The following is a 22,322-nucleotide window of genomic DNA, read 5'->3' as shown; positions in this document are numbered from 1 at the left end:
CAGACTTGTTGCCACACATCATTGGTGGATGTGGCTGCCACAGCATGTACACTGAATGAGTTCTTTATGCCGAGACAGGAGCCTGTGCTGTGGTATGAATAAGTGCCTCTACAAGTGTCCTACTAATTGGGTGTCCAAAATACAAAGGCAAGTATGGGCTGCTGGTTGCTCCCAAAGGGCAAAGGAATGGCAAGGCTAGATCCCAGTACATCTAAACCCTTAGCCGCATTAGGCTGACCACGGAAGCTTTTAAAAACCCTCAGCGACTGGGATCCATCCCTAGAGATCGCAATTTAACTGAACAGGGATGAGGGCCTGGACACTAGCACTTTTTACGAGTTCCCCAGCTGATTCTGATGTGCAGCCAGCGTTGAGAGCCACTGATGTGGACCTTCCATGGCACAAGGCAGCTCTGGGCTCAAACTCGAGTTCATCAACCTGCTGCTGACACTGAGGGTGCCTGGGAGACAAAGCACATGAGTCCTGAAGCCAGACTGTTTGGACTGAGTCCCCCCGCTTTGCCACTCACTAGCTCTGTGATGGTCGGCAAGTGCCTTTACCTTCTGGAGCTTCAATTTCCTCATCTGTAAAATGGGGTAAAAATAATAACACCTACCTTACAGAACTGCTGTCAAATGATTTAATACATGTAAATTGCTTAGAACTGTATTTGACATAGAGCAAGCGCTAAAGAATTAACCATCATTGTTGTTATTATTATTCAAACTTGTAAGAAAGACAAGTATGCTGAAGACCAAACCAACCCGTTAGATTGGAATGGCCATTCATCCAAACTGTATCTTACTAGTAAAGAGAAATGAAACATGTCAGGCAGCTTGTCACAAGAACCTGAACTTAAGTCCTCCTACACAAATCCAGGCAACTATCCCATAGCTGTCTAGTTCAGACCCACAGCTCCCAGGATGAGCACACTGGATTCTGCAACCTGGCATCATCTGAAACTATCAGAGCAGCCCGGCCTGACTTTGTTACTATCTGTGTAACCCTGGTCAAGTCATTTAGCTCCCTAAACTTTAGTCTTCTCACATGTCAAATGAGGAGACTGAAACACAATGACCTTGAAGACCCTTTCCAGATCCTGTAATCCATGCTGCTAGCCAGAATCCGTGCTCCTTCCTTCCTCTAGGACTTCAAACCTGCCATTTCTTCAGCCTTGCTAAGTCTGTCTTATTGATCAGAATAAACATCATTTCCCCAGGGAAGTCTTCTGAGACCTCCACACGAAGTCAGGAGCCTATTGAACACTTGCAGTCACCCTGTGCTTCTCCTTCATGACACTTAACACAGTTTGTAATGACTCAGTGTATGATTATTTCGTTCATGTGTACTCCTGCCCCCAACTGCTCCATCTCATAGACTGTAAATACCGTGGGGGCAGCAACCACATTTGTTGTGTTTATGGTTTTGGCTTCAAAGCTTACCTGGTGCACAGTAGAGGTGTTTAATACATATTGAAGGAAAGAAAGAACAAACTTGCAGTAGATACACATAAAGAACAAAGACTTAAAAGCAAAGCACTTGATTATTCCTGTGATAAATTCCTCAGAGGTCTTCCAACAGAGGCAGCATTTTTGTTGTTCAACCTTTCCATGAGTACTGAAATAACTGAACAATATTCATAAAGATGTAAAACACAGCTGGGCGCGGCGGCTCATGCCTGTAATCCCAACACTTTGGGAGGCCGAGGTGGGCAGATCATGAGGTCAGGAGATGGAGACCATCCTGGCCATCATGGTGAAACCCCATCTCTACTGAAAATACAAAAATTAGCTGTGCATGGTGGCATGTGCCTGTAGTCCCAGCTACTTGGGAGGCTGAGGCAGGAGAATTGCTTGAACTCAGGAGGTGGAGGTTGCAGTGAGCTGAGATTCTGTCACTGCACTCCAGCCTGGCGACTCTGTCTCAAAAAAATAAAAATAAGAAAAAGATGCAAGACACATATGCCCTTTGACCAAAGCAAAAATTCTAGGAATTTAGCCCAACAGTCCCTAACCTTTTTGGCACCACGGACTGGTTTCACGGAGGACCATTTTTCCACGGACAAGGGGTTGGGGGGAATGGTTTTGGGATGAAACTGTTCCATCTCAGATCATCAGGCATTAGATTCTCATAAAGAGTATGCAACCCAGGTCCCTTGCACACACAGCTCACAATAGGGTTTGCACTCCTATGAGAATCTAATGTCACCACCGATCTGACAGGAGGCAGGGCTCAGGCCGTAATGCTCACTTGACTTGCTGGCTGCTTACTTCACGCTGTGTGGGCCAGCCTGGTTCCTAACAGGCCATGGACCAGGGGTTGGGGACCCCTGTTTATCCTACAGATCTATTTGCATGTGCGTGAAAAATGTATGTAACAAGGAGATTTGTTACAGCATTGTCAGTAATAGCAGAAGACTGGAAATAATCCATATGTCCATCAATCCAGGACTAGTTAAATAAACAGTGTATCATACTGTGGAATACTATGTCATAAATGAAAAATATGTGGCAGCTCTATCTGGATCGATGTGATATCATTTCCAAGACTTTTTTTTTTTTTTTTTTTTTTTTTTTGAGACGGAGTCTCGCTCTGTCGCCCAGCCTGGAGTGCAGTGGCCGGATCTCGGCTCACTGCAAGCTCCGCCTCCCGGGTTTACGCCATTCTCCTGCCTCAGCCTCCCGAGTAGCTGGGACTACAGACGCTCGCCACCTCGCCCGGCTATTTTTTTTTTTTTTTTTTTTTTTGAGGCGGAGTCTTCACTCTGTCGCCCAGGCTGGAGTGCAGTGGCACCATCTCGGCTCACTGCAAGCTCCGCCTCCCGGGTTCGCGCCATTCTCCTGCCTCAGCCTCCCGAGTAGCTGGGACTACAGGCGCCCGCCACCGCGCCCGGCTAATTTTTTGTATTTTAGTAGAGACGGGGTTTCACCGTGTTAGCCAGGATGGTCTCGATCTACTGACCTCGTGATCCGCCTGCCTCGGCCTCCCAAAGTGCAGGGATTACAGGCGTGAGCCACCGCGCCCGGCCAGTATTCCGGCTATTTTTTTGTATTTTTTTATTAGAGACGGGGTTTCACCCTGTTAGCCAGGATGGTCTCGATCTCCTGACCTCGTGATCTGCCCGTCTCGGCCTCCCAAAGTGCTGGGATTACAGGCTTGAGCCACCGCGCCCGGCCTAATTTTTTTTTTTTTTTTTTGAGACGGAGTTTCAATCTTATCACCCAGGCTGGAGTGCAATGGTGTGATCTCGGCTCGCTGCAACCTCTGCCTCCCAGGTTCAAGTGATTTCCCTGCCTCAGCCTCCCGAGTAGCTAGAATTACAGGTGCCTGCCACCACGCTCAGCTAATTTTTGTATTTTTAGTAGAGACGGGGTTTCACCATGTTGGCCAGGCTGGTCTTGAACTCCTGACCTCAAGTGATCCACCTGCCTCAACCTCCCAAAGTGCTGGGATTGCAGGTGTGAGCTACTGTGCCCAGCCAAGATACATTTTTAGGTGGACAAAAACAGGGCACAGAAGAGTGTATGTAGTGTGCTGCTGCTGATCTAAAAACAGAACATAAATATACAAGTTTATGTGGATCTTTGTATAGATCATCTTTGGGAAGATACAGGTAAGAAACTGCTAACAACAATATTGACTCACAGGAGAGCTGGGTGGCTAAGGACAAAGGTTAGAGAGGTTGACTTTTCAGCATATACTCGTTGCACCTTTTGGATTTTGTATCATGTGTATGTGTTACCCACTCAAAAGACAGAATACTTAATTTTAAAAGGGCATGAAGAAGGAAAGACCAGAGAAAGAAAAGGAAAAAAATTCATAGGGAAAGGAAAAGAGTCTTCGAGTTGGAGCGCACAGGAAGGAGCTCAGAACCTTCTGCATGTTATCTGGAAACAACTTGTATCTTCTGTGGATGTGGAGGACACGACCTGATGACTAAGCTGCCCAATTCACAAACCATCTGAGGACATATATGTGGGGGAGGCGGTTGTGGCAGAAGGCTCCAGTCTTTTGGCAAATCTCCAATAATCAAACAAAAAAAAAAAACCATGCCAATCTATTTGGAGTAAACGAACCTTTCTGTCCTGTGAACCACATGACCCATGTTTCTCTTGGCATAGCCGGGACCCAAATAGTTGTCCTTGTATATCTGGGAAGCACCCGGGCTCTGCAGCGGGGACACTGGTATGAGTGGGTGTAGGCGGCTGCCCACCAGCAAGGCAAGCCTACAAGCTCCCCTTGATCCCCTATAGCGTGAATGCCTCCCGATTCAGTGGCAGGCTAGAGGGCTGACTAGCTGCTCAGAAAGCCTGCGATCACGATGGGGGAAGCAAGCAAACCACAGTAGGTTAGTATTCAGCTTGGACGGAGAGAAGAGAAACAGCCAGTTCCTGTGTGGTGATTGGGGGTGGGGGTGGGGAAACCCAAAGAGCAGCTGGGCCCGACTGCAGAAAGCAATTGCCATGCAAGTGAGCAGAGCTGCTGAGGCCCGGGTCACAGACCTGGCGTGTGCTGCCTGCTGTGCCAACTTTGAGAGTGTCACCTTGCCTGGGGTTGAGATAGGGTGGGGAGGGTGAAGGAAAAGATTTGCCAGTGACAGTTCTCAGAAGGCTGGGAACATACAGATGTGTGCAGTGCTTGTGCATGGAGCCTCTCTGTAAAGCCTGTTGTTACACTAACCAAACCAAAAAATTCTGTACGAACTCTCGATTCCTGTTGCTGCTCATCATTAGCTATACATATTGAGGGTCTATTGAGGTTCTGTGACCCCAGCTCATTTGTGTGTTTACAGTAATCATAGGAAGCATGGAAACGCATCTGGACTGGGTTTTTTGAGATGGAGTTTCACTCTGTCGCCCAGGCTGGAGTACAGTGGCGTGATCTTGGCTCACTGTAACCTCTACCTCCGTGGTTCAAGTGGTTATCATGCCTCAGCCTACTGAATAGCTGGGACTCCAGGCACATGCCACCATGCCCAGCTAATTTTTAAATTTTTATTAGAGACGGGGTTTCGCCATGTTGGCCAGGCTGGTCTGAAACTCCTGGCCTCAAGTGATCCGCCCACCTCGGCCTCCCAAAGTGCTGGGATTACAGGCGTGAGGGGCAAGGATGGGATCCAAAGCCCACACTGCTACCCACTGAGCTAGTCTGCCCATTACAGCCTCAAGAGGAACACAGCCATCATAGGCAAATAAGCGACAGTTCTGCAGAAAAAAGGTGAAAATTGGTGCTTCACCAATTTTGAATTGAACTGAATGCTCCCAGCCAGCTGCGGGTCCTCCCTGTTGACAGCAGACCTTTCCTGGGACCTTTCTCTCCCTTTCCCTTACCTCCCTCTTCACCTCCACTTTGAAGTGGGGAGTGAGGGTGGGAAGATCCTATCTTAGGTGCTGTTACTGTTTAGCTGGAGTTCAAAGAAGCCCACTCAGCACAGGGTGGTCATTTTGACTCCCAGATCTTTATCTGTTCCAAGGAATAAGCCAGCTCCGGTCAGGTGAAGAGGACAGAGTGATTTTACACTCAGTGGAGTTAGGAAGGCTCTTCCCCATGCCTTCCTTGCCTTCCCTCCAGGGACTAGTCTTGTTTACATGCTCTACAGCTGCCATCCCTAAAGTATTTCGGGCACTCTTTATCTTCTGAAAAAAAAAAAAAAAAGGGTGGGGGGGGAGACTTTTCCTTTCCTTTCCCTTTAATAGTGATTAAAGTGGCTCATACAGAGCCACCTTGCCTAGATATCTACCTATATTTGAAAAGCATCCTTTTTTTTTTTTTTTTGACTGCTAACGCAATGCTACTCAGTTAGAAGAATTTGGTTCACAAAGGGGCCAGACCTAAAAGTAAGATGACAGCAGGGACAGTTGAAAATACAACAAACTAAAGGTAAGGCTGCCCTCCTCTCCCACTACCCTGAAGGCTCAGAACCTAGCAGTGTTTGTACCTCTGGACAGGTAATTTGACTCTGTTAGGAAAACAGAACTCTGTTCCTACTGAGAGTAGATGCTATGCCAACCGGGAAATACTGAAGTAGGCAGAAAACCTGGAACTTTGTTAGCACCTCCTCGCAGGGATAGTTACAACAATTTACTCTCCCATTCTGGGGCTTTGCTTCTGCTCCCTGCCCTGCCCGCTGTGGTAGGCGGGCTTTCTTCCCAGTCCCTCTGAGCAGTTGTCGTTCAAGGCTGGCCAAAGGCCTGTGGCTACTGAATGGTCTATGCCTGTGGCTCACTGCTCATTATGGCTTCTCAAGTCAAAACCACAAGTAGGGCTTTCCATTGCCAGACTGCCAGGGACTAAAGCAGGCCCCAGGACAGCCCAGTTTTCCAAAGATTTTTTTTCTCTCTCTAACTCGAGTTAACCATTCCCTGGCCAAAGCCAGGCTCATTATGCTCTGAGTGTTTGTGTCCTCCCAAAATTCATCTGCTGAAATCCTCACTCCCAGGGTGATGGTTTTAGGAGGCAGGGCCTTTGGGAGGTGATTAGGCCATGGAAGCAAAGCCCTCATTGAATGGGATTAGGGTCCTTTTAAAAGAGATGCAAGAAAGCTAGCTCCCCCTTCCACCATGTGAGGGCAAAGCAAGAAGGCTCCAGGAAGCTGGCCTTCGCCAGGTATCAAATCTGCCTTGACCTTGGACTTCTCAGTCTCCAGAACGGTGAGAAATACATTTTGGTTGTTTATAAGCCATCTAGTTTATGATATTTTGTTATTGCAGCCTGAACGGAATAAGACAAGACTCTGGCCTGTCAGTTTCTGAGCTTGCAAAGTATTGATTTTCTCAACTCCTCTTGCACTGAGGCTGTGGACTCCCAATATCAAGGTTTGCTTTCCTGCTCCCTCATCCTCTAGTCCGGCACCTGGGGCAAGGGAACTGAAGTCGAAATGATCCGATTACCTCGCCTACAGGATTAGGCTCCTGTACTCTTGGTGAATAAGGAAGGGCCTGAGGAAGGAGAGACATAGGTTCAAATCCCAGCTCCGCCACTTACTTACTAGCTATGTGATGGTTGGGTAAGTGACTTACACCTTGTGCCTTGTTTCCTCATCTATAAAACAGGAGTACTAAGAGTACTTATTTCATAGGGTCAATAAAGACAGTTAAATGGAATAAACGGCCTTGTACACATTAAATGACCAATAAGTGGTAGTTATTATTATATTATTTTCTTTCTTTTTTTTTCCCTCAGAGGAAAGCATGAATGCAGTCCTCCACTACCACAAATCATGCAGTCGAGTTTCCCACATTTGGGGAAATCGCAGGGGTCAGCACATCTGGAGTGCAATGGATAAGCCTCGCCCTGGGAAAATCACCTTCATGATCATGGTATCTCGCCTGCCAGGTAAGTATATATTATTATAATTTCTTAATCGCAGGGAAGGCTTTCTTGTCATCACTTCCCTTAACATAGTTTGCCCCCATCCTTATCCCTGACAAAAACCTCCCCAACAAAGTACAGCATAGATTTACATGCATTCATTCAGATCTGGTCACATTTACAGAAAGCAATCAACTAACAAAATACAGTTGACCTTTGTTTTTCTTTTCTTTTCTTTTTTTTTTTTTTTTTTGAGATGGAGTCTTGCTCTGTTGCCCAGGCTGGAGTGCAGTGGTGCAATCTCAGCTCACTGCAACCTCCACCTTCCGGGTTCAAGTTATTCTCCTGTCTCAGCCTCCTGAGTAGCTGGGATTACAGGCAAGGGCCACCATGCTGGGATAATTTTGTATTTTTCGTAGAGATGGGGGTTTCACCATGTTGGCCAGGCTGGTCTCGAACTCCTGACCTCTGGTGATTGGCCTGCCTCGGCCTCCCAAAGTGTTGGAATTACAGACAGGAGCCACCATGCCTGGCCTACAGTTGACCTTTGAACAACATGGATTTCAGTTGTCCTGGTTCACTTATATGTGGATTTTTTTCAATAAATACAGTCGGCCCTCTGTTTCTGTGGGTTCTGCATCCACAACCAAATTTGGGATGTGGGACTTTTGTATAAGGAGGGCCAACTTTTTGTGTCCACAGGTTTCACAGGGCCGACTTCAGGGCTGAGAAATGAGTGGATTTTGGTATCAGAGAGGGGTTCTGCAACCAATGGCCTGCAGATACCCAGGGATGACTGTATAAATTTGATGGTGCTATGATTTGTCAAGCACTTCCAGCCACCATACAAAGCGCCAGGAGGCTGGAATGAAGAGGAAGTGTAAATCAAGATGGTGTCAAGAATTTTTCCTTCTGTCCTTTTAGCATATTTGTCTATCCTGAAACGTTAACGGCTGTTTGCACTGAGATGCATAGAACCTGATTGCTAGGGCAGGAGATGGAAGACAGTGCATTCTCAGAGTGAAGTGCATAGACAGTTTTAGACAGGGGACATGCAGAGGTTTTCTTAGGGCAGCAGGTTGAGCAGGAGGCAGGCTTGGGTGTTCTTACTTTCATCTTGGGTAGGTACAACCACACGGACTTGGGACTCACCCAGCAGACAGTGAGATCTCCTAAGCTGTCCCTAAACTTCATTCATTTTTAAACAAGTATTAGGTGTCTGCTACATGAGGCTGTATGTTGTGAGGATATACAAATGTGTAAGACATACTTCCCACAGGCAAAGAGTTTGCAATCTAGAGGAAATAAGGGACACAAAAGATTATAACAAAAGGAAGCATGTAGCATGGGTCATAAGACAGCTCTAGCAAGAGTGAGCTATTCAGGAGCGGGAGACTACTGCTTGGGGAGATGGGAGAAGACTTCAAGAGGCGGCTTTTATAGTGATGGGACACCAGGGCAATAGTGTTAAGATGGGAAGAGGTAGGGCATGGAGAGAAATGCCACGGAAAAGAAACTGGCTGGATCAGAGGGCACATATAGGCTAAAAGCATCATTTAAAAGGGGTTATTGGGCCGGGCACGGTGGCTCATGCCTGTAATCCCGGTACATTGGGAGGCTGAGGTGGATGGCTCACCTGAGGTCAGGAGTTCAAGACCAGCCTGGCCAACATGGTGAAACCCCATTTCTACTGAAAATACAAAATTAGCTGGGCGTGGTGGCATGTGCCTGTAGTCCCAGCTACTCGGGAGGCTGAGGCAGGAGAATCACTTGAACCCAGGAGGCGGAGGTTGCAGTGAGCCAAGATTGCACCACTGCACTCCAGCCTGGGCAACAAAGTGAGACTCTGTTTAAAAAAAAAAAAGGGGTGGGGGGTGGTATTCACCCACAAAGCTCTTAGAACAAAATAACCATGCCCTTGGGGGTTGGGTGGGGGACAGTGAAAATACAGCATCTGTAGTTATTAACTGAGTAGATTGTTAGTTAACTCAGCTTCTCTTGCCCCAGAATCCCCTCCGAAGTGGGCTGAAGCACCTCCATTGTGGTTCTACAAAGGCAAAACATCTACCTTGATCCATCAAGATAGGACAGCTGTTTTAGGGGTTGGAAAAGCCAACTCATTTCTTAAACAACAGGTATGTGCTATAGTAGGTCAGAAAAGACAGCCATCACTGAGACAAACCTCAGCTGAGCCTTTAAGAAAATTGGGACAGATGTTCCAAGACAGAGGTAACCTCATGAACAAAGGCCTGGTGACTGGAATGTGAAATGCACTTAGTCTTCAGGGCTTGGGAGAAGGGGCTAAGAAGATTAGCTTGATGAACTTGGAGGCTTGAATAGAGCAGAGGTCAAACAAATGTGTGTTTTGTTTAGCCCAGCCAGTACCTAACAATTTTCATTTGCCGGCCGTGAAAAACTGGGAGATTTTACATAAAAATCTGGATTTTAGACTCCTTTGAAAACTGGGCCTACATTTCTAAATGGCATCCGTCCTTTGGAGGAGAGGAACTGGCCACAGCCTCTACTGGCTCTCTTTATTCCTTTCTGCTATCCATATTTAGATGCAAATCACATTTTGTGAGCACAGTGAAGTTTAGCTCTTCAGAATGCTTTTGAAAGCCATGATGGCTCAGAATGCATTTGAAGGCTTTTTTTTTTTTTTTTTTTTTTGAGATGAAGTCTCGCTCTGTCACTGAGGCTGGAGTGCAGTGGCACAATCTCAACTCACTGCAACCTCCACCTCCTAGGTTCAACTTATCCTCCTGCCTCAGCCTCCTGAGTATCTGGGACTACAGGCACCTGCCACGATGCCCAGCTAATTTTGTGTGTGTGTTTTAGTAGAGACGGGGTTTCATTATGTTGGCTAGGCTGGTGTTGAACTCCTGACCTCAAGTGATCCACCCACTTCGGCTTCCCAAAGTGGTGGGATTACAGACGTGGACCACCAGGCCCAGCCTGAAGGCTTTATTCTTTACAGGGTAAGTATATGTTATCTGGGATTCCCTACATTCTCTTTTTCATGTTACTTCCAAGTTTCTGCAGACATTTGTTTTTGTAACTTCTTATATAAAGGGCCTCTGTGCAACGAGGATCGCAGAGTTGGTAAGGGAAACATGCCAAGCCAAGGGGCTCAGCCTTTTTTCTCTGGGGACAATCAAGAAGGACACAATAGGCTGAGTACAGTGGCTCATGCCTGCAATCCCACCACTCTGGGAGGTCAAAGCGGGAGGATGGCTTGAGCCCAGGAGTTTGAGACCAGCCTGGTCAACATAAGGAGACCAGGAGACCCGATCTCTACAAAACATTTAAAAAATTAGTCAGGCATAGGTGGCGCATGCCTGTGGTCCCAGCCACTTGGGAGGCTGAGGTGGAAGGATTGCTTAGGCCCAGGAGGTTGGGGCTGCAATGAGCTGTGATTGTGGCACTGCACTCCAGCCTGGGAGAGACAGCAAGACCCTGTCTCATAAAGAAAAAAAAAAAGGATATAATACAGACAGATCTGAGAAAGACTCATCTGCCAGAATCCCATATGGGCTGGGCTGGAGAGGACTGAAATGAGCACTGACTCTGGAGACAAGTTTCCTGGGCTTATATCCCAGCTCAATGAGTGCATGGGTGAACTTGCAGGCTATAGAACCTTTCGGTGCCTCAGTTTTCTCATTTGTAAAATGGACTTAATAACAGTGCCCACCTTATAGGGCTGTTGTAAGGATTAAATGAGATAATGAACATGAAGCACTTAGCACAGTACCTGGTACATATTAATATTCAATGCTTAAGGTCATTTTTAGAATTAATCCTGGAGACCAATGAGGAGATTACTGTCATAGCCTAGATAGGAGCTGGTAAGGTCCAAGATTAGGGCAAGAGGCAGTGACAGAAAGAAAGACCAGCATGGGAACATTAGGAATGAAGAAGCAACTGGGCTCAAGGTTGACTGCGTGAGGGGAAGGGGAAGAGTCAAACACAAGTTGTGGATTTCCAGCCTGAGTCATTAGGGCAATGATGGAATTGAAATGGAAAACTCTGGGATGACAGTGTTAGGAAAAGAAGAAGTCAGCTTGATGCATATTAAGTTAGAGGTAACAGTGGGGATACATTAGCCCAATAGTGATGTCGAGCAGGCTGTGGGAAATGTGGGACCATGGCTCAGAAGGGAGGTCAGGGTTGAAAATGTAGATATGAAAACGAAAAACTGCAAGAGGGGATGAGCGCCCTGAGAGGGAATGAATGAAGTGACTGTGTCCAATTCAGCAAAGGTAACCCGAGGTGTCGAGCATCTCTATTTGAGTAGGCTGGGGCCTCTGTTTATTCACTGACCGTGTGTATTCTGCTCAGTCAGCTGTACCACTCAGATACCACCTTTGTCCTTCATCTTATGTGCTTTCAGTTCAAATGCTGACCTGGCCCAATCCTGCTTACCTTGTGAGCTGTGATGGGGTCAAAGTCCACTGGGGTATAAAGCAACAGGCTCATACTTGGTTTTATATTTGATGAAATGGAGACACCTAATATGGGCAATAGGGGAGGGTGTCAGGCAGAGTTGTGGGGGAACCAAGCATGTGTCTGTTGCCTCCCTCCTGATCCTTTCAGAAGGCCTGCCAGATTCCAAGGCTCCTACATTCTCAGCTGCTCCCTGGATTTTCAGGGCAGTATTCCCCAGCCTATCTCCCTCTCTTTTCCATATGCACCTGTGCAGAGAGCCATTTTCTCAGGACTCCCTGCTTCTTATTCGGGGTATACAGATTGATCAGATGAATTCATCTCTGTCAATATTTTACCCCTCCTACCTTTCTCTGAATACACTAAGTTCTGCCATCTCTTCTGGCCCAGGCCCTGGGCTAGGTGTGGGAAATAGACGAAAAGGCCAGGCTATACCTGGAAGGGCTTGAGCTAAGATGCACTGAAGCGTGAAGAAGGGGATTTCAGGCAGGGTGGTTGGGGTTCATGAAAGCACACCAAGTTGGGGGCACCTCATTCCATGTCTGCACAGGCCTGCCCCACCCCCCTTCCCACCAGAAGTCATTCTATCAAGACATGCACATGCATATTTATTTACCTCTCCATTCTCTAGCATGCCAGCCAGGAGCCAAGGCAAGAAAAGGAAAAAGGGATAAAATGAGTGTAAGCATGATGAAGGAAGGGCTCAGCTGGTTAAACAAGACTTCTGATTACTGTCATTATGTTCAAAGGAGTTCCAACCTGATGTGCCATTAAATGGGCTGTGTGTGTCTAGAGAAAAGCATATTAAGAGAAAGAGACATCCAGACAAAGGGGCCAGTCAGTGCAGGGATTGAGAAAAACTCCCTGTGTAGCGCATTATCCAACAGACACCTGCCATTGATTTGCTTCATGACAGGCAGTGCAATGGGGAAAGCCAATGGAATGCAAATGTTGCCATTAAGTGCGCTCAGGTCAGAGCAGCCCAGTGGCCCTGCAAAGGTCCCTTGTTACTTATTCTGCTGGCAAACCCTGCCTGCTCCAGCGGGGACAGACTGTTTTTAAAGCCCTCTCTTCTCGGTAAATTTGGAGTGTGTGCTTTGTAGGACAAATAACAATAACAACAAAACCAACAAGTTTAGCATTAGCCTGTGGTTTCTAGGCCTCTTAGTCTGCAAACCGAAGATGGATTTCAAGCGGGGATTATGAAGTTTTTAACTCGACAGAGATCACTGAACTTCAGGCTCCAATCAGGTGGCGCTCAGCTACTCTCTATTTACTGCAGTGACATCTAATGGCCAGAAAAGCCCAATGCCATGTTTGCATTTAAAAGCAGTGTGCAGTTCTGTCTTGGGGGTGATATATTTTTTTTAATATAGGGTGGACAAAGTATTAGTATGTTACTAACACACTAAAAAAGTGCAAAATAACACTTTCACTGAAACCCTAAAAGTTCACTTCCTATATCTTTGGATGACATTTATATTGTTATTCATAATTACATGCTGATCCTATTTTGTGAAAACGGTGCAATTACCTCTTCAGATTTTTTTTTTTTATACAATCATCATGACTTTGCATCTATTTAAAAACTTCTTCTTATGCTTTATATATGCATTATCTGGAAGGCTCCCATACAAGGAAAAAGATGATCAGGATTACCCCCAAATACCCACTTCTAGTGTATCTTACCCCAGTTTATAGTGGGTTGTTGTGGTAGGGGTATAGCATGCAGATGGTGTAGAAAGCAGTGTTGGCTGGATTCTCCCAGATGAGGTCACTGTTCTAGCTCCCAGGAAGAGAAAGCAAAACTAAGGTTTATGGGGAAGACTGGGACCCTTCCCCCCTCCCATTTAGATGTCATTGGACTTCATCTGAAACCGTTTTTCTTTCTTTCTTTTTTTTTTTGAGACAGAGTTTCACTCTGTCGCCCAGGCTGGAGTGCGGTGGCGTGATCTCAGCTCACTGCAACCTCCACCTCTGAGGTTTAAGCGATTCTTCTGTCTCAGCCTCCCAAGTAGCTGGGACTACAGGCACATGCCAACACACCTGGGTAATTTTTTTTTTTTTTGTATTTTTAGTAGAGATGGGGTTTCGTTATGTTGGTCAGGCTGGTTTTGAACTCCTGACCTCAGGTGATCCACCTGCCTCGGCCTCCCAAAGTGCTGGGATTACAGATGTGAGCCACTGCATTGGCCTGAAACCCTTTTTCACTGACTAGCCCTACCCCTTGAGGCTCAAGGCCCTGGTTTTGGACTGGCCCACTATGGGGAGGAAGCTAAGCTCGAGAAGCCTTGAACTATGCATGAAGTGGCAGAAAGTGCTGGAGAGATGCCACTGGCAGTGAGAAATTCTTAGGACCAGGATTAAAAAAAAAATGAATAAAACACTTAAAGTATATCATACTTCTTTCCCACCCTACTTCTCCCTAGATTTTTAAAGAGAAACTATTTTTTTGTTTGTTTGTTTGGAGAGAGCATAATTACGCTGTGAAGAAAACAACTTTTCTAAGGTTTGAACTAGATGAAATTGCTGTTTGAATGATGTCAACAAAGTTGAATATTGGCAATTTCATCTGGTTCAAGCTAAAGAAAGAAGACTGAAAGTAAAGGAGAGACATACTGTGTCTCTGAATAAAAGATGAAATATTTTACATAAATTACTCCAAGTGTATGGGTTTTACATAATTGCAATCATAATCACAAGGTAATTCTAAAGTTATCAGGAAGAACAAACGCCTGAAAATAATCAAGGAAATGTTGAAAAGAAAAACAATGCGGAGGGCTATATTCCACTAGACATTAAAAGGTGTTTTTCGGCCAGGGGTGGGGGCTCATGCCTGTAATCCCAGCACTTTGGGAGGCCTAGGTGGGCAGATCATGAGGTCAGGAGTTCGAGACCAGCCTGGGTAACATGGTGAAACCTCATCTCTACTAAAAAATACAAAAAATTAGCCAGGCATAGTGGTGGCACACACCTGCAGTCCTAGCTACTTGGGAGGCTGAGGCAGGAGAATCGTTTTAACCCAGGTGGCGGAGGTTATAGTGAGCTGAGATCGTGCCACTGTACTCCAGTATGGGCGGCAGAGCAACACTCCATCTCAAAACAACAACAACAAAAAAAGGCATTTTTCTAAAGTTATGGTCATTAAGATAGACAGAGACCCTAGTATGTGGCGAAAGTTGCAGCACAAAGTAGTGGAGAAAAGAATAATTATTTTAAAAATGGTGCTTAAACAATTTTATTTATTTATTTATTTATTTATTTATTTTGTATTTTTAGCAGAGACGGGGTTTCACCATGTTGGCCAGGATGGTCTCGACCTTTTGACCTCGTGATCCACCCACCTCAGTCTCCCAAAGTGCTGGGATTACAGGGATGAGCCGCCATGCCTGGCCATCATACTCAGCTAATTTTTCTACTTTTTGTAGAGACAGAGTCTTGCCATGTTGCCCCGACTGGTATCAAACTCCTGGACTCAAGCAATCCTACTCATCTCAAACTCCCAAAGTGCTGGGATTACAGGCGTGATCAAGTGATTCTACCTATCTCAAACTCCCAAAGTGTTGTGATTACAGGCAGGAGCCACAGCACCTGTGCACCAGTAAATTTTTTTGTTGTTGTTGTTGAGACTGAGTCTTGCTCCGTCGCCCAGGCTGGAGTGCAGTGGGACGATCTCAGCTCACTGCAACCTCTGCCTCCTGAGTTCATATGATTCTCCTGCCTCAGCCTCCTGAGTAGCTGGGACTATAGGCATGCATCACCACGCCCGGCTACTTTTTGTATTTTTAGTAGAGACGGGGTTTCACCATGTTGGCCAGGCTGGTCTCGAACTCCTGACCTCAGGTGATTCGCCCACCTCGGCCTCCCAAAGTGCTGGGATAACAGGCACAAGCCACTGCACCCTGACACACCAGGTAAATTCTTAATGTATTAAAATGTTAAGTATAAGGCCGGGCACAGTGGCTCACGCCTGTAATCCCAGCACTTTGGGAGTTTGAGATGAGTAGGATTGCTTGAGTCCAGGAGTTTGATACCAGTCGGGGCAACATGGCAAGACTCTGTCTCTACAAAAAGTAGAAAAATTAGCTGAGTATGATGGCCAGGCATGGCGGCTCATCCCTGTAATCCCAGGACTTTGGGAGACTGAGGTGGGTGGATCACGAGGTCAAAAGGTCGAGACCATCCTGGCCAACATGGTGAAACCCCATCTCTGCTAAAAATACAAAATAAATAAATAAATAAATAAATAAATAAAATAAAATAAATTAGCTGGGCATGGTGGCACGTGCCTGTAGTCCCAGCTACTCAGGAGGCTCAGGCAAGAGAATTGCTTGAACCAGGGAGGCGGAGGTTGCAGTGAGCCGAGATGGCACAACTGCACCTCAGCCTGGCAACAGAGCCTGACTCTGTCTCAAAAAAAAAAAATTGACTGGGTATGGTGGCGCATGCCTGTAGTCCCAGCTACTCGGGAGGCTGAGGTGGGAGAATCACCTGAGCCTAGGAAGTCGAGGCTGCAGTGAGCCGAGATCACACCACTGCACTCCAGCCTGGGCAGTAGTGAGACCCTGTTTCAAAAAAATAAAAAATAAAAAATAAAAAAGAAGCCAAGTGTAAAAATCACAACTAAAAAAGTATTTAAAGAACATATAAGTGAACGGTCATAGGATTATGGGATAGAATAGGCCTTTTAAGCAAAAAAGCAAAATCAGAAACAAAAAATAATACTAATAGATATAATTAGATAAATTTCTAAAAATATGTACAACATAACATCACCACTCCAGCCTGGCCAACATAGTGAAACCGTCTCTATAAAAAAATACAAAAATTAGCCAGGCATGGTGGCAGGTGCCTGTAATCCCAGCTACTTGGGAGGTTGAGGCAGGAGAATCGCTTGAACTGCTACTGCACTCCAGCCTGGGCGACATAGCGAGACCCTGTCTAAACAAAACAAAACAAAACAACAAAACCCACCACCACCACCACCACATAAACAGCATTAGAAGCCAAATGTCAAACTGAGAAAAATACATGAAATGTATGACAAAGGGTTAATATCTTTAATATATAAAGACTTCTTACCAATGAAGAGAAAAAGTTGAATATTCTAGAAAAATAGGGCAAGGACTATATAAATACAAAATTTACAAAGAAATACAAAGGGCCAATGCAACCCTGCTTATAATCAATCAAATTAAAATTAAAATGATGAGATACTACTTTTCAGCTATTAGGTTCACAATGCTTTAAAAAGTGACAATATTGATAATTAATATCAATTAATATTTAGAGTTTAGAAGTTGAACCACTCCTTTAGTACTGGTGAAATTATAAACTTACAACCTTTCTGAAGTGCATATTTCATGAACAGTTTTAGAATTGTTCATATTTTGTGACCTGTAAGTCAATTTCTAGGAATATAGCCTAAGGATATCATCACAGATACGAAAAGAATATAAAGGTTTTCATTACAATGTTATCATAACTCAAGAATTAGAAAAAGCCTAAATATTAAAAAAATGAGAAATTGTTACATATTTTTGGCACATCCATATGGTGGAATATTATTTGATAATTAAATACTTAATGGCCCAGGGAAATACCCATTATATAATAAGTGAAAAAAGGATACTAATTTTTTTTTTTGAGATGGAGTCTCGCTCTGTTGCCCAGGCTGGAGTGCAGTAGTGCAATCTCGGCTCACTGCAACCTCCATCTCCCAGGTTCAGGGAATTATCTTACCTCAGCCTCCCAAGTAGCTGGGATTACAGGGACGTGCCACCATGCCCAGCTAATTTTTGTATTTTTTAGTAGAGACGGGGTTTCGCCATGTTGGCCAGGCTGGTCTGGAACTCCTGACCTCAGGTGATCCACCTGCCTCGGCCTCCCAAAGTGCTGGGATTACAGCTGTGAGCCACCGCGCCTGGCCTAAGGATACTACTTTTTATATACAGTGTGAACACAATTTTGTAAAAGAAATAACCTTACATATATTTATATGTGTGTGTGTGTATATGTATATGTATGAAGATCCATAGAAGGAAAACTATTAATCATTATAATCCATGGGTGTTGGACTATGGGTAATTTATTTTCCTTTTTGCATTTTTCTGTATCTCCCAAATTTTCTACGACTTATGTGTATTACTTTTTTTTTTTACTGTAGTCAAATATACATAAAATGAACCATTTTTAACCATTTTAAAGTATATGTGCATTCCTTTTTTTTTTTTTTTCTTTGAGACAGGGTCTCTCTCTGTCACCCAGGCTGGAATGCGGTGGCAGGATTATAGCTCACTGTGACCTCGACCTCTTGGGCCCAAGTAATCTTCCTGCCTCAGTCTCCCAAGTAGCTGGGGCCACAGGTACACACCACCATGCCCAGGTAATTTTGTATTTTTAGTAGAGACAAGGTCTCGCTATGTTGCTAAGGCTGGTCTCAAACTACTGGGCTCAAGTGATCCTCCCATCTTGGCCTTCCAAATGTGCATTATTTTTAAAATTAGAAATACTAAAAAAAAAAAAAAAGATAAGCATGCACTAAGCAGACTTTACATTTATGCAGAAAAGCAAAGTCAAACAAAAAAAAAGTAATAGATATAATTAGATAAAATTCTACAAATATATACAACAAAACACCACCACCACCAACACATAAACAGCACTAGAAGCCAAATGTCAGCCGGGCACGGTGGTTCATGCCTGTAATCCCAGCACTTTGGGAGGCTGAGGCAGGTGGATCTCTTGAGCTCAGGAGTTCGAGACCAGCCTGGTCAACATATAGTGAAATCCCGTCTCTACCAAAAATACAAAAATTAGTTGGGTGTAGTGGCACATGCCTGTAGTGCTAGCTCTTGGGAAGCTGAGGCAGGAGAATCGCTTGAACCCAGGAGGAGGAGGTTGCAGTGAGCTGAGATTGTGCCACTGCACTCCAGCCTGGGTGTCAGAGTAAGACTCTGTCTCTCAAAAAAAAAAAAAAAAAAAAAAAGTGAAGCCAAATGTCAAACTGGGAAAAATGTGTGAGATGTATGACAAAGGATTAATATCTTTAATATATAAAGACTTCTTACCAACGAATAGAAAAACTTTGCACCTATACTACCATTACAATGATGTGACAATTATCTGTTTGGACAAGGACAGGAAAGGAATGCAACCCAGACAGATAAAGTTTCAGGGAGTGGAGTGGCATTATTGAGTGTAATCATAGTGTGTATTTGTCTGAAGGCAGTTTTGATAAGCACCTTCAGGCTGTTTAGTGCTGAGGTAAGCGATGGCCCCGGGCAGCCGGGAATACTACAGAGGGAAAGCGGAGTGGGGAGGGGCATTGAGCAAGCGAGGACAAGTTAGAGTCCCGGGGGAAAACCAAACTTGGTTGGGACTGATCATTTAAACTTGGATTCAGCTGACCCCAAATTAATTTCTATAGAGTTCTTCAGGAATATATTACTTGTATAAATCAGGGTTTGCCCAGAAGAGGCCATGGAGACAGGCTAGCCCATGGAAGTGGAATATTTTTTTTAATTTTAATTTTAATTTTTAGTTCTGTGATACATGTGCAGGATGTGCAGGTTTGTTACATAGGTGAACACGTGCCATGGTGGTTTGCTACACCTATCAACCCATCACCTAGGTATTAAGTCCAGCATGCATTAGCTATTTTTGAATTTTAAGGGCCTGAGCAGGGCTAAGAGAAGATACAGCACCTCAGCCCTGCTAGGATTCTGGGCCTGCTGCCACTGTACAGATATAACTGTTACCCATCCAACCTTATTTGAACTAGTCTGATTTTTCTTTGATCAAAATTGGCTTATTCTAGGCTAAGTCAATTACTCACTTTGGAACCTCTGATTCTAGGATTTTGCCTCAGTGGTCTCACTAAGGTGCCACCCTTTTTTTCTTTTTTCTTTTTTTTGAGACGGAGTTTCACTCTTGTTGTCCAGGCTGGAGTGCTATGGCGCAATTGCTCACTGCAATCTCTGCCTCCCGGGTTCAAGCGATTCTCCTGCCTCAACCTCCCGAGTAGCTGGGTTTACAGGCAAGTGCCACCACACCCAGATAATTTTGTATTTTTAGTAGAGACAGGGTTTCTCCATGTTGGTCAGGCTGGTCTCAAACTCCTGACCTCAGGTGATCCACCCTCCTGGGCCTCCCAAAGTGCTGGGATTACAGGTATAAGCCACTGCGCCCGGCCCAATGCTGCCCCATTTTAAATGCAGTTCCTTCCTCAGCGAGGGAGTCAGGGATGCTGGACCCTTGTTAGCTATAGTTCCTAGCTTATGTTGGTCCTATCCAGTCTGCTTCACTGAGGTAAGGCACAGTGTGGAAAGCAAGAGTGGCATCCTTGCTGTGGAGGCAGGAAGGACAGGGAGCATTATTAGCAGGCTGCATTTAATATTCTACTCTCTGCTGGTCTTGGAGGAAGAGAGCCACAAGTGATATAATCAGGAAGTCAGGAAAGAAAAGGGAAGCCTCATCTGGAGGCTTTTTTCTTTTTTACTTTTTTTTTTTGACAGAGTCTTTCTGTGTCACCCAGGCTGGAGTGCAGTGGCGTGATCTCAGCTCACTAAAACCTCTGCCTCCCAAGTTCAAGTGATCCTCCTGCCTCAGCCTTCCGAGTAGCTGGGATTACAGGCACCTGCCACCACTCCCAGCTAGTTTTTGTATTTTTAGTAGAGGCGGGGTTTCACCATTGACCAAGCTGGTCTTGGACTCCTGACCTCAAGTCATCCACCCACCTCAGCCCTCCCAAAGTGCTGGGATTACAGGCGTGAATCACTGCACCTGGCCTGGAGGCTTCTTAAAAGACCAAAAAACAGGATGGGAATGAGGAGGCAGCCTGGGCTCAAGCCAACAGCTCTGAGGTTAGCAGCAGAAATGCCACAGCGTGGGGGTTTGTGCACAGTATTTGTGTGAGCGGTCGGAAGCTCCTTGGAAACCTGGCATCACTTGGGGTCGGTGTTTTTTGCTGTTGTTACCCACCCACAAACACTGCAAAGCATTCCACCCCCCATCCCGCTCGGATAACTCCTCACCTGCATCTTTCTCTTCACGGTCTCAAAGGGAAAGGAGAGGGTCTGGGTCACTGCAGCAGCCAGACAGACATTAGCAAAGTTCTGTGGGAGAGAAAACTGATCTCGGGGTCCATTCCAGATTTTCTCCAGGTTCATGTGAACAAGAAGGGAGCCAGCAGAGAACGGGAGAGCACCTGTGAAACAAGGCCAGGGAGAGGTTGCTGCTGTGTTGGGAAAACACTGGCTTGAGAACATAAATTCCTGGGAGGATTCCGGGGAAAGAAAACAGGAGGGGCTCTGGGGTTGCTAAAATCCCTCCAACTCAAGGAGCATGGGGGAACTTTCTTGAGTGACGATAATGTGCTATATTTTGGTAGGGGTTGTGTCATTTGTCAAAATGCATCAAATGGTTCACTAAAAGTTTGTCCACTTTACTGGATGTAAATTGTACTTTAAAAAAGAACCATACGGCTGGGTGTGGTGGCTCATGCCTGTAATCCCAGCACTTTGGGAGGCCGAGGTGGGTGGATCACGAGGTCAGGAGATTGAGACTACCCTGGCCAACATGGTGAAACCCCATCTCTACTAAAAATACAAAAAGTAACTGGGTGTGGTGGTGGGTGCCTGTAATCCCAACTACTTGGGAGACTGAGATAGGAGAATCACTTGAACCCGGGAGGTGGAGGTTGCAGTGAGCCGAGATCGCTCCACTGCACTCTAGCATGGGTGACAAGAGAGAAACTCCATCTCAAAAAAAAAAACAACCATACACAAATATTGAACTCTAGTTAATAACATACATGTTGAAGGGTTTAGGGGTGAAGTATACTGATATTTGCAAGTTACACTGAAATCATTAAAAAAAAAAAAAAAAAAAGTGGACTGGCTGAGCACAGTAGCGCATGCCTATAATCCCAGCACTTTGGGAGGCCGAGGTGGGCAGATCACTTGAAGTCTGGAGTTCGAGACCAGCCTGACCTCGTCTCTACTAAACTCCATCTCTACTAAAACGGAAACTCTGTCTCTACTAAAAATACAGAAAGTAACTGGGTGTGGTGGTGCATGCCTGTAATCTCAGCTACTTGGGAGGCTGAGGCATGAGAATCGCTTAAAGCTGGGAGGCAGAGGTTGCGGTGAGCCGAGATTGCACCACTGCACTCCAGCCCGGGTGACAGGGATGAGTAGCAAAATGTTAATTGTAGCATCTAGATGGTCCATGGATGTGTACTCTATATTTCTTTTAATTTTTCTAAATATTTGAAGCTTTTTTTTAAATGTTTGGGGAAAAATCACTCAGGTAAAAAAAGTCAGTGGGCAGCCCCTCATTATGTTTTGGAGGACAGGAGGGACTGCTCTCTAGCTGAGAAGGAAACATTCTGTGAAAACTGGAAAGTGAGAGACTCTCGGTGGTGAGGGAGGTCACCTGACCTCACCTTTGGGAATTACGTGGTCATATCATGGCCCAGTGGGCACCCTACACTGTGTGGCTTCCTCACCTTTCTAAGAACTGAGATGGTAAGTAATATAGTAGGTGGCACTTTCACAAACTTCCAG

The 22,322-nt window shown here is 45.4% G+C and overlaps 2 protein-coding genes and 1 non-coding gene across 3 annotated transcripts in view; all 3 read right to left on the bottom strand.

Moving 5' to 3' along the window:
* The window catches only part of NDUFA1 (NADH:ubiquinone oxidoreductase subunit A1), a 970,503-nt gene that overhangs the window by 461,920 nt on the left and 486,261 nt on the right, over positions 1-22,322 (bottom strand). The window lies entirely within an intron of this gene.
* Positions 1-22,322, bottom strand: part of SLC25A43 (solute carrier family 25 member 43) — a 48,911-nt gene that overhangs the window by 16,284 nt on the left and 10,305 nt on the right. The window contains exon 3 of the mRNA XM_050776126.1: positions 20,790-20,962. Within this exon, the coding sequence (XP_050632083.1) occupies positions 20,790-20,962 (173 nt within the window). The remainder of the gene's footprint in view (positions 1-20,789; positions 20,963-22,322) is intronic.
* LOC126947070 (U1 spliceosomal RNA) lies at positions 7,180-7,343 on the bottom strand. Its single transcript, XR_007722914.1, has one exon. It is a non-coding gene; the product is annotated as a U1 spliceosomal RNA (small nuclear RNA).

This window comes from Macaca thibetana, chromosome X, assembly GCF_024542745.1.
Source record: "Macaca thibetana thibetana isolate TM-01 chromosome X, ASM2454274v1, whole genome shotgun sequence".
Taxonomy (NCBI): Eukaryota; Metazoa; Chordata; class Mammalia; order Primates; family Cercopithecidae; genus Macaca; species Macaca thibetana.
The sequence above is the reverse complement of the archived record's forward strand: the minus strand, read 5'-3'. Positions and strand labels throughout refer to the sequence as shown.